General features: G+C 31.9%; 1 protein-coding gene across 1 annotated transcript; it reads left to right on the forward strand.

Moving 5' to 3' along the window:
- Positions 1-1,243: 1,243 nt before the first annotated feature.
- Positions 1,244-7,050, forward strand: LOC123884506 (acid beta-fructofuranosidase). The gene is made up of 7 exons (XM_045933613.1): positions 1,244-1,732; positions 2,584-2,592; positions 4,332-5,188; positions 5,372-5,533; positions 5,788-6,023; positions 6,382-6,469; positions 6,584-7,050. The coding sequence occupies exons 1-7, from the start codon at positions 1,351-1,353 to the stop codon at positions 6,785-6,787; spliced, it is 1,938 nt and encodes a 645-aa protein (XP_045789569.1). The 5' UTR covers positions 1,244-1,350; the 3' UTR covers positions 6,788-7,050.
- Positions 7,051-13,302: the final 6,252 nt, after the last annotated feature.

The following is a 13,302-nucleotide window of genomic DNA, read 5'->3' on the forward strand; positions in this document are numbered from 1 at the left end:
TAAATAACATAAAGAGAACAAGTGCTGTCAATAAAAAAAAATAAAAAAGAGCCATATTTTAATCAATAGCATGAGTGAGAATGTATAAAAAAAGGATAATGTTAATATATGTTAAGGAAGTAGCAAATGTAAGACACTGGATTTGGTCTAGTGGTGAGGAGTTTGGATAGTATATTATAGGTTCTGGGTTCGATTCTCAGCTCATTGTAAACAAAAAAAATAAAAATTAGAACTTGTAAAAAAAAAAAATAGTACTGTATTTTAAAGACGACGAACATCACGTTAGCTTTAAACTACCATAGCTGGTGGTCTAGTCCATTGTTGTGTTTGGGCCTTGTATGATTTTACTTTGATTGTATCTCTCTGACTCTCTTGTATTCTTGTATTTTTATAGTCTACCTTGGTACGCCTTGTGCTGGGGAGGCTGTTAGTGTTAATATATATCATTTTGGCTTCTTCAAAAAAAAAAATAGTACTGTATTAAAGAGTCTGTATTTATACTAAGAGCTATACTAAATGTTACGATGGATTTTGCCTACGAAATGCAAGAATAATTACGCGTAAATGTTCCATAAAGCCTTCGTTCGGTATGTGTGGAGCGGAAATCATTCTTGCCTTCCTTGTATTTGTTCGTAATGTTAAGCATACTAACTCAAATTTTGAGGCCCTGCCAAGGACTTTGGTTCACCGGCGCGTAAGATCACCCCAATTAATAATCGTGACACTAATGATCAATGTTACAACTTTCTCCTATAAAATTTTGAACTTCTTCCCATGAACTTATTAAGTCAAGTTCTTACTACTCGGGCCACCAAATAAAATGGTCGAGTTGATATAAAATTGACTCATATATCTCATAAAAGCGCGAGTTCAATTTTCGTGCGAACTCATACTCACACAAGCACCACATTAGTAAATAATCTGAAAATACCTCTATTAATCGAAACTCAATCATCCCAAATCTCAATCATGACGAGCTCTCCAGATTTAACGCACGTAAAAATTTAAATACCAAAAAAAATAAATTAAACTGTAGGGTCACCAACTATACAATTATTTGATGTAATGTCTCACAATCTAAATCCTTAGTGGGTCCCATCCATCCCTACCGAGTGGTTCTTCCTCATGCTTCATGTGAAGACGTCCTTGTTTGTTCAATCGATCTATCCAGACTAAGTCATATTCTTAATTTTATTTCCTCACATATATATATAAATACATTGCCAATGTGTCAAAACACCTTACATTTCATTTTTCATTAAACTTTATTACATACACTTTCTCTCTAATTCAACCAATCTAAATTCTCTTTCTCCATATTCTTCTTTGCCTTCTTCTTTTCCTTCAAACATGAGAAACGATTCTCCTTATACACCTCTTCTCAATAATGGGTCCCACCACAATAACCGTAATAAACAGATTCATCTCATCGTTTTTGGATTCTTCTTATTAGCTTCGTTAATCACGTTTAGTGGCTACATAGCCTCTAACAACAACGTAGTATCTGTTGTTCCTCATGCTGACGTGTCATTTTCCGATGAAGTTACGAAACCAAACACGGTTGTTTCTCGAGGTGTTTCCGCTGGTGTGTCGGAGAAGTCAAATATGTTTCTCTCCGCTGCTGGTGGTAATAAGGTTGTTGGAGAATCTGAATCTTTTCCTTGGAATAATACTATGTTGTCGTGGCAAAGAACAGCTTTTCATTTTCAGCCTGAAAAGAATTGGATGAATGGTAATTTTTGATTTTTTATTTTCATTAATTTTCTTAATTAATTTACAATATTTTATTTCCATAACTCTCTGATTCTTCGGGGAAGAACGGTCGGGTGTATTTATATTTGGCAAAACATTATTTGTCTGAGAAATCGAAGTCAGATTTTTAGTTAGGACACTTATTAATCACTTAAAGTCGAATTAATTGTCTGAAGATCACGCGGGAATAATTGATTGATTTAATTTTTGATTTCTGAATAATGTAATGTTTCTACCGATTGAACTATGGTTATCTGACAAGTTGGTTGTTTGTTATTCTAATCTAAAAAGTACAACGCACACGTCCATGAGATTTAATTTTTAATTAAATTAAAAAGTTGGAGTACTTTCTTATTCATATAAATTATATATGTGCTTTTCCAAGCATCGTGGATTGAGAAGTTACATGCTGTGAAAAGGAACAAAAAGGAAAATAGTGAAAAGAGATGAACATGACATTTGTATAATTCACATTGTTTAGAGAAAAGTGATTATTGTTAATTTGGTTTTATTATATTTTATTTATATAGAGTTAGAAAATTCTTGCTGGATTTCGTATAAAAAATAAATGTCTTGCTGGAATGATTATTCTTTGTTGGATTCCGTAGAAAAAAAAATGTCTAGCTGGAAAGATTTCTTTGAATTGAAAATCTGAAATAATATAAAATTTTGTGACTGCTATTGAATTTTCATGACAAGTAGTGGTGTACAAAATGAACACCATTTATCTTTTATCTCAAGCTAATTGTTATTTTCGTTTTTTTTTTTTGTTGGGTGATGGTGGCTTGGACTGATGGTGGAATCTGGTTTTGCTACTTTGCTCTGTTTTAGATCCTAACGGTAAGGGACACTTTTGCTTTTTCTCCTTTAATTTAGCCTAACTGGCTTTAATTCGTTGCTGATTTTTTGTTTAACAGTAATTTGCCTATTTGTGGATTCAATTTTTTTCTTCATAAATTGAATTCACCTATGTAATAAGTAATATTACTCCGGGCCGTTCTTTGATAAAAAAAAAAAAAACTCATGTTTTTTTGACGTATGAGAATTTTTTTACTAAAGAACGATTCGAAATAATATTACTTGTTACATATATAAATTCAATTTAAGAAGAAAAAAAATTGAATCCACAAAATAAGCTACTCTTATGTTTGCTTATGTGCAACAATCCACACCCTTGAATGGTTATTTTTAATTTTTAAGATTTTTCCATTTTAAATTTTAACTAGTCTAAATTCCTCATGACTTTCTAGTCTTTGTTCATGTTATATAAAAAAAATTGTTCAAGAGTCTTGCATATAAAAATAGAGGAATATATGTCAAAACTAACCCTCAAAACAGATTCAACTGATGGTGAAAGCAAAAAAAACAAAATATCAACGATGAATTAATTTAAAAGGTAAATAATTTTGATCTTTAGAAATTTACTAATATCTAATTTTTTTCTAATAAAAATTATTGAAAAAAAAAATTACAAAAAAAATAACACATCTTATGTACCTCATAAATTCTCAAACAAAAATTAATTATATAGGGTAATAAAATTTCGTACTTTTATGATAAAATAATTAGAGATAGTAGCATTTGTTGTGCCAAAAGTAGAAAGAAAATAAATAATGCATTCAAATGGTAGGACCCAAATACAGCTGAAGGGGGGGTATACAAATGGGGTCTTTGATTTTGACACCATGAATTGCGTATTTCGTTTTTAGCAATAAAACACCTTAAATTATGTCAGCCCCACAAAACTAATGAGCACAAGCATAAATCCAACAATTTTGGATTAAAGATATTGGATCAGAATCAATATTTATTTTCACGTGCTTTAATATATTTTTTACACTTATTTTATCCTTTTTATTTTTTGTCTTTATTATCACATCACTGTCTAATTTTCTTAGCATCTTTTTATCACTTGCGAAAAAATTTCTTTTTTATCACACTCCACAATCTTTGTCCAAACAGAACAGTCCAGTTTCATTTTGGTCAAATTGCACACCATCAGATTTTGGAATACATGAAATGAAGTAAAAAAAAAAAAAAAAGTGTTGAGAATAGAACAAAAAATAAGACTAAATTGACTTGTAATACCATGAGAAAGATTAAAAGAGAGAACAAGCTAAAAAGTGAGATGATAAGAAGTACATGTTTAGTATCACGGTGAATATGGTAGAATCACGGTGATCCAATATGATTTTGCATAACTTAGTGTAACTTTTGGAAAATTATGATGGATCTTCGTGATTCTGACATATCCACTATGATATTATAGGCGAAATATATATTTATTATCTATTGTTTCAAGAGAATTGGATTCTTCAGCATTGACACGTTCTCGTGAATCTCAATAGTTGAATGAAGATTAAATCATTCAAATTTTGAATTGTATTTTGAAGTTAATTTAGTTAAGTTAAAATATGAGTAGTATAATCTTCATTCATCAATTGAGATCACTTATCAATAAATTTAAGACTATTATCAAATTGATGATGTCTCATTTAGTGTCTAATATTTAGCAACATAAAGAGTAATCTAGCAATCAACGATTTATTGACATATATGGGAAACTTTATGCATTTCAGGTCCTATGTACTACAAGGGATGGTACCATTTTTTCTACCAATACAATCCAAACGGCGCAGTTTGGGGCGACATAGTTTGGGGGCACGCTGTATCAAGGGACATGATCCATTGGCTTCACCTTCCGCTAGCAATGGTGGCGGATCAATGGTATGATAGTAACGGTGTTTGGACAGGCTCTGCTACCCTCTTACCTGACGGTCAAGTCATCATGTTATATACTGGTTCGACCAACGAATCAGTGCAAGTTCAAAACCTTGCATACCCTGCTGATCTCAATGACCCTCTTCTCGTTGATTGGATCAAATACCCTTCCAATCCGGTTCTCGTCCCTCCACCAGGCATTCTTCCAAAGGACTTTCGTGACCCAACAACTGCGTGGCTCACCTCCGAAGGAAAATGGCGCATCACCATAGGCTCCAAGCTTAACAAAACTGGCATTGCTTTGGTTTATGATACGGTCGATTTCAAAACCTATGAGCGTAAAGAGAATTTGCTTAATGCTGTTCCTGGCACCGGTATGTGGGAGTGTGTGGACTTCTTCCCCGTTTCTAAGAAATCTGAAAATGGTTTGGATACTTCCTTTAAAGGGGATGATGTTAAGCATGTGATGAAGGTGAGTTTGGATGATGATAGACATGATTATTATGCATTAGGGACTTATGATGAGAAGAAGGTTCAGTTTATAGCTGATGATCTTAAAAATGATGTTGGTATTGGATTGAGGTATGATTATGGTATATTCTATGCTTCCAAGACATTTTATGATCAGAAAAAGGATAGGAGAGTGTTGTGGGGTTGGATTGGAGAATCTGATAGCGAATACGCTGATGTCGCCAAAGGTTGGGCTTCAGTTCAGGTATAAGTATAACCAATCTATCAATATGCCATCATCTCATTATAATTTAGTTTCGCGCCTAAAATATTTTATAGTGCGCGTGTTTTAACATGCGCACTAATATTTCACAAATTACATCTATTAGTTATTTGATGCCTAATTCTATAAGCTGATAATGATATTGTTAAATTTTAAATTGTATAGAGCATTCCAAGAATCGTGAAGCTTGATAAGAAGACTGGTAGCAACTTACTTCAATGGCCTGTTGCAGAAGTCGAAAGTTTGAGATTAAAAAGCGACGAATTTAAAAACTTGAAGGTCAAGCCCGGAGCAGTAGTGTCACTAGATATTGAAACTGCCACACAGGTTTGTATTCATTTTGCGAATATTTTTTTGTCGTAATTCTCTAGGAAAAGGGCTCATAATAATTTGAAATTCAACAACCACGAAGTAAATAAAATCTGGCCAAAAATTGTTTTTGCCAGAGATCGTCTTTAACTGAAACTCATAAACCACTTAAGTTAAATCATTTGGTTATTCATATTATCAACCTAGGTAGACATGTCTAAATTGAAACTTCAATTACAAGACATTTGACAATTTATACATTATTGAAACAGTTGGACATTATAGCTGAGTTTGAGATAGACAAGGAAGCTCTAGAGAAAACAGGTGAATCCAATGTAGAGTATGAGTGCAGCACTAGTGGAGGAGCTTCTAAACGTGGTGCCTTAGGACCTTTTGGTCTTTATGTTTTGGCAGATGGTGATCTTTCTGAGTACACTCCTGTGTACTTTTATGTTGTTAAAGGAAGCAATGGAAAACTTAAGACTTCTATCTGCTCTGATCAATCAAGGTATTTTTTCAATCAAATACATTTGAGTTTTTGTGCTTATACTTCATCCGGAGAGACAGATCACCTTTTTAGATTCATTGATAATTATTGTATCTGTATACATTAATTATTCAATGAATCTAAAAAAGTGATCTGTCTCTTATAAAAAAGACCAGAGGGAAGCCAATTCTTGGTCAGAGTTTTACTTACCTCGTAGTTGAGCTCTGGATTACCGGGGGTCTTGGTCTTCCCTTGAGAACCAGAGAGTTAATACAAAAATAAAAAATAAAAAAAATCAAAGAAAGTATTTAAGATCATGATAATGATATATTTTGATTGTTATAAACTCAAGATTGATTTAGTCAACCTAATTTTGCAGATCTTCTCTTGCAAATGATGTTCATAAACAAATCTATGGAAGTGTAGTTCCAGTACTTGAAGGAGAAAAATTGTCCTTAAGAATACTTGTAAGTTAAGCCTTGTTCAAATGAGTACATATATATCTTATGCACATTATCCACATTAGTTAATTGACTTAATTAAATTTATGTGCAATATGTATTTTTGTTACCATAATTTAGGTGGACCATTCTATAGTTGAAAGCTTTGCTCAAGGTGGAAGGACATGTATAACATCAAGAGTTTATCCAACAAGAGCAATTTATGGAGCTGCTAAATTGTTCATATTCAACAATGCTATTGAGACTAATGTCACTGCCTCTCTCAAAGTTTGGCAGATGAATTCTGCATTTATAAGACCATACCATCCTGACCAAAAGAGATGAACAAATTAAAATTGGAGACACAAAATCACAAGGATAAATTAAGGGGGAGATATTTTTGGTTGGCAAGTTGTGCTCAACAACTGTAGTGATCCAAACATCAACCCATATTCAATGTTGTGGGCTTTTTGTACAATGGTTGTTCCCCAATTTTTGTCCAATTATTTTTTAGAATATTTTCATTGTAATTTTGATCTCCCTGCATGTGATTATATTTGCAAGAGATTGATCTGTTTATTGAAGAAATATGATGTTAATGTTCTGCATTTCTTGAGTAAAAATAAGTTTTTTTTTTTGTAGTTATATTAATTTTCTTATATATATATTTAAAAATTTAGGTTATTTAAAATCAAATAAAAGATAAAGACGTGTAGGTGGTTTATTTTAATTTTTTTTACGCAAACAAACTCTAGACATTTCATTTATAATAATAATGGTAATACAACTTGGAATAACATCGAAAGTAGTGCGAGAAACACGGGAAAGAGATGCTCGTGCGAGAGCAGGAGCACTTTCGTTTGCTTGATGCCTAATAAAAGCAACTATAAAATCACTATGATTTGCTACAATCATCAATAAGTGAACCATACTCTGAATTATTTTGTTTTTTATTGTGTAGATCCAGGGCCGGTTCCGACAATTCGGATGCCCGTGTCGAAAAATAAAAATGAATTCCTAATAAATAAAAACGCAAAAAATTTACAATGAATAACTATCTATTTAATTTATAAATAACATCAATAACATAAAAAATAGTCAATAATCTTTATAACAAACCTAAAATAGTCATTCATCAATTTAATTTGGATCTTTTTATTTTTCTTTTAATTTTTTGTGATTGTTTAGATTGGACTATACCTCTACTTAAAATATAAACTTTGAGGATGTTTTCTCTCCCCACCCCCGTGATTCTTTTATACCCCCCAATATTCCGATTTTGCCCTTGCAAAAAACTTCGGTTCGCAGAAACCGAATTTTTTCTAGTACAAATTCATAATAAATTTCGGTTTTCAAGGCAAAAAAAACTTCGATTTCTATAAACCGAAGTTTTTTGCAAGGGTAAAATTGGAAATTCAGGGGTATAAAAGAATCACGGGGGGTGGGGAGAGAAAACATCAACTTTGAGGCCCTAATTTTTGGAGGCCCAAGGCCATAGCCCTCTTTGCCCACCCTCAAAATCGGCATAGTGTACATCATCAACTACCATCTCACAATCCATCTCAAATATCACTTTGTAAATCCTAGTATTTCCATCCACATCATTGTAATTTGTTGAAGTCCTCATGCTTCTCCTTCAACATGAGTCATCATAGCACCCATATACCTTGTTGTTTGCTACCACAAATTGTCCTTTTTCATCTCTAATGCAAGCTCCCATGCCAACTTGGTTAACTTGGTTACTAATGGTGAACAAGGCTGCATCTATGTTGCACTTCAGGTACCCTGTTTGTGGTGGTTTCCATCTGCTTTGATGTTCTTGTTGTTGCGGGTTCATGGCAGGTTGAGCATGCCCATGAGTACGGGCACGCTGCCATGCGTGGAGCTTGTTGTAGGCGCGGCACACCACCTTGTCGACATTCTCATATTGGTTGTCCCATAGCATTGTATTGCGTTTCTTCCACATGCTCCAAGATACCAACGCAAAGAGAAACTGTCAACTTGTCACATAAATGCTTCAAGTTTTCCCCAAGTTTTTACTTTTCTCCAACAAGCAACACTATCTGCACAATTTAAGAAAACATGCCAATTATACTCGGTGTAAGTTTGACAGATTACACAATTTTCATTAAAGTTCCACTCCCTTTCTAGCAATGCATTGCCTATTTGGAAGGCAGTCTCTCTCAAGCCTCCACATAAAATGTTTTACCTTAGGAGGGATTGGTAGAGTCCACGACTTATTCCACTCTCCTTGAACTTGCCATTCTTCTCTATTTATCAACACATCAACACAAACATGATAAGCACTCTTAACGGAGATACTCTTAACTCGTCATTCTATATTTTAAAATATTTTGAAAATTTTTTTAAAAAAAAAAACAAGATAATAAATGATCATATAATACTTTTCAATCACATTTGATTAATATTTTAAAAAGAAAAATAAATCTCCTCCTCCATCAAAAAACCCCCACCATACCCTATGAGAAACTCTAATTTTTCAAGTTCCATTTGGAAAAGCATTGATAAAAATTGGTTTTTTCTAATTAACCCTCAGATAAATTGAGGGTAGGTAACCTATGCTGACATGACACCAATTAAATTAAGTCATATGTGTTAAAGTCAAACATAAATAATTTTTTACCAAAAATTAATTTTGACTATTTTAGGTTACTACTTTTCATTAATTATATTTTAGGTTAAACATATTTTTATCATTTACTAAAAAACACTTTTCACAAATCATATTCATCTTTTCTTACGGATTCATCTTTTATTTCTTCGTAAGATCAAATTTTTTCGCCGTCACTGCTTCACTTGTGATCCTTGAAGATCGCCGCTTCCTTAGGCTTCGGGAATCACTTCTTCATCATCATCGGCCTCTTCACAATTGTCTTCAAGAATTGATTCATAACATTGATTTTATTTTTTATTTTCTTGTATGTTTTAATCACTATTTGTCGATTTAACAATTCAAATAGCAATTACAAATCTCTCAAGGAATTAAATCCACAGAGAGTGATTAAAACATACAAGAGAATAAAAAATAAAATCAATGTTACCTAGATGAACCAATTCTGGAACAAACGTGAAGCGGCGACAGTCACAAGTGAAGCAGCGACGGCGACAAGCGAACCGAAAAAATTTGATACTTTGTAATAGTTATTAATTAATACTTTGTAATTTGTTACTAATATTTTCTTATCACTATGTGTAAAAATTATTGTTTTTGTAAAAAAAAATTAAAAAAATATATTTAATTTTGATTATTTCGAAAACAGTAATATTTTTTTAAAAAAAGATTTTTTTTTTCAAAAAAACAGTATATTTATATTCTTTTTTTTAAAACCGAAATTTTTTAAAAATTCTTTTTAAAAAAGAAAAATCTTAACAGTTTGTGTATTTCTAAAAAAGTAATGTAATTTTCATATCTCTATCCAAAAAGTGGTAAGTGTTTGTGTTTTACTTTTACAAAGTTAAAATTTTTGCTTTGTTATTTAAATGTATATGTTCTAATATTTGTTGTTTACCATTTTTATTAAAAAAAATAATTTAATTATTTAAAAATCAATATTAATAATATTGATTTTTAAATAATTAAATTATTTTTTTTAAAGCGTCGTACATTACCGACGGCTGCAGTCCGCCAGGAATTCACCCTCGAATTCCGTTATTGGCGGCTGCAGGCCGTCACAAATGCTTGTCCTTTTTGAAATTGACCATTGTGTTTTATTGGCGGCTCCAGGCCGTCAGTAACGTTAGTGACGGTCCTGGGCCGCCAGTATTCGTTACCGTCGAGGTATTTGCAGAGGGCCCTTGGCCGTCAGTAATGCATGCAATTTTGACGAAAATTGTGCATTATTGAGGGCTTTTGGCCGCCAGTAAATCCTTGTTTTCTTGTAGTGGGAGAAAGAAAAGATGAATAAGATTTGTGAAAAGTATTTTTTAGTAAATGATAAAAATATGTGTAACATAAAATCTAATTAATGAAAAGTTGTAACCTAAAATATAATTATTTGAATCAAAATTACTTTTTGGTAAAAAATTATTTATGTTTGACTTTGACACATATATGACTGAATTTAATCGGTGTCATAGCAAAGGACATATACTGTCGATTTATTAGCTAGGATAGAGAATTAGTGAACATAAAAATTATGTCCACACGCTATCTTTTCAGTACACTCCAATTATGGCCACAACGCTTAATTTGTGGAGGAAAAAAATATTTGTAACCAAATAATTATCCTATAGCATGTGCATGAAATGATAATTTATTAATTATGCATTGTTCATGTAGCTGGTTTTTATCATAGAGGTCCAAAGTCTTTTGTCTGACCTACAAACCAAAGTATAAAAATACCAGTTGCACGAATTCTTGAATACTACTTGTATCTGATTATTTCGTCACGAAATATTTTGCTTTTGCTACTAAGAAAACATGTATCACCATCTAGAGAAGAGAAAAGAAGCTTTGTTGTGAGTTAGTTGACATATCGATTTATTCTAAAATTAGTTGAGAAAATTACTACTCACATGGGGGAGGTGCATGATTGTTTTTGGAAAATAATTAATTAATTTTTTTGAGCTAATTCATGTTTTGATGTGGGCCGGGTGGTGGGCCAAAAAATGTCTAACACTGTGACACGTTGCAAGAGAAAAAGACATGACCATTTCAGGAGAATAATGGTGTTGGTTGCATGAGGGTCCTAGACACTAAAATAGTAAAATGTACCTTAGTTTCTTTTCACTTATTAGCTAGCTAATGACAATTTAAAAGCTACGTAGCTAAAAATATATAGACAAATTAATCTTTAAATTTTAAGAATCAGTGAAAATAGGCATTGATAATTTGCTGTCTTAAAAAAAAAAGGCATTGATAATTTGCAAATTGACAAATATATTTATGTACTTGTAATTAATTTATGTTGCTGCAGAGATTCTAGGAGTGTATATTTAGCTTAGTTAGAGATAATTCTAGGTCTAAGTCTTAGAGTATGTGGAAATATAGGTTTAAGAAGAATGGTCTGAGGCGAGGTACCTTCGCCACGACGTGGAGATGACCGTTCCTTCTTCTTGGAAACATATATCTCGTATGGGCTATAATTTTAGTCATCAACCCCATGTAGTTTGGCGAGTCCATCCTTATACCTTTCATATCCACTAACTGATCATCATGAGAGGCATGCTTGATGCTTGAGATGAATTTGCAGATCAACAATGAATGCAATTTATTTGTCATAAATAAGAGCATATCAAATGGTTTTTTCTATGAAACCTACTTCGAGTTTCATACTTTACTAATAAGTTGTTCATCATTCTATATGTTACATCATGCTATTTTTGCAATTTATACATATTTTGCTTCAACGATAAAAAAAAAGTTACAGTATATTAACGATGATAGAATACTTTATTGCAACTACAAATTAATGATAATATCATACCTTATTTAAAGTACTTTATGGCAGAACCAGAATGATAAAATCTGGAATGATAATGTTAGAACTCCAAGTCAAGTTGGACGAGCTGCTTTTGATCATTGGAGTGAGTGGATTGCTATTCATAAGATGCGAAGTACCGATGATCATTATGTTCCGCTTTTAAGCACAGCCCGATGGGAAAAGCCTCATATAGATTGGTTAACATGCAATGTAGATGCCGCTTTCTTTGTTGACTTGGGAAGGACAACAACGAGTGCTTGTTTTCGTAATAGCTCCGGTGAGTTTACTGTTAGATTCACACAGTGGCAACAAATGATTTTATCAACGGATGAGAGTGAAGCATGAACATTATTGCAAGTCATGAATGAAGCTAAGTATATGGGCTTTGAACGAGTCCAATTCGAAAGTGACTCTCAAGTGCTAGTTGAGGCAATTCGTACGAAGAGGCGAGACAACTCAGTGTTCCTTTCAATCATTAATTAAATTATCCTTGTTATGTTATCTTGTGCAAACTTTGAAGTTAAGTTTATTAAGAGACAATTGAATTTGGTTGCTCATACGCTAGCTAGAGCGACCAATTCTTTGACTAGTTTCCATAGATTTGAGATTGTTCCTTCATGTATTGAACTTTTGGTGATTAATGAAATGCATTAAGTTTGTTTCGTTAAAAAAAGTACTTTTGTAAATTTTTTGATACTCCATTTATCATGTCATGTTCCTCCAATGAAGACAAAAAAAAAAAGAAATAGGTTCATTATTCTATAAAATTCACTAAAATACCCTTATTGGAGACTCTCTAATCACACTATTGATTTTGATCCTCTAAATTTTTTATAAATAACATTTTTAAGGACATATCATTATTAAAACTTAAAATATAATTCGTTTAATAATTTAACTATTTAATTTTTAATGTTATTTTGTCCATGCACATGTACCATACTCCACCTATTATGCTAATTTAATTAAATGTTATGTTAAATAGTTGTTCCAGAATAATGATTAAAGGAGAAAATAGAAATAAAAACAAATATTTTAAATAGAAAATATGTTTTTTTAGTATTGAATATATAAATTTTAAGATTATATTACTAGTACTATTTTTATTTTATTTTTAATGACAAATTATTAGTTGTTAGAATATTACAAAGTTATGTTAGCTCTATGATATACTTATACCCTTATGGCTTTGAACCTTTGTCAGGACTTGAATCCTTGACCTACAACTTTTAATCCTTTGGTCAACTATTTTAACCAATTGAACTATTTATCTCACCCCTATTACTAGTACTAGTACTATTTTGTTTGTTAATAGTTGTCCCAAAGTCAACATTTAACATTTCCTTTTAATTAATTATACAATTATTTTTTTATTTTTTGCATAAATATTTAATTACTACTATTACTAATGCTGCT

This window comes from Trifolium pratense, linkage group LG5, assembly GCF_020283565.1.
Source record: "Trifolium pratense cultivar HEN17-A07 linkage group LG5, ARS_RC_1.1, whole genome shotgun sequence".
Lineage (NCBI taxonomy): Eukaryota > Viridiplantae > Streptophyta > Magnoliopsida > Fabales > Fabaceae > Trifolium > Trifolium pratense.

Excerpts from the sequence above, each read along its gene's own strand:
- LOC123884506 (XM_045933613.1), top strand. The coding sequence starts at position 1,351 with ATGAGAAACGATTCTCCTTATACACCTCTTCTCAATAATGGGTCCCAC. Across the intron at positions 5,189-5,371 it reads AAGGTTGGGCTTCAGTTCAG|AGCATTCCAAGAATCGTGAA; the intron begins GTATAAGTATAA and ends TAAATTGTATAG. Across the intron at positions 5,534-5,787 it reads ATATTGAAACTGCCACACAG|TTGGACATTATAGCTGAGTT; the intron begins GTTTGTATTCAT and ends TTATTGAAACAG.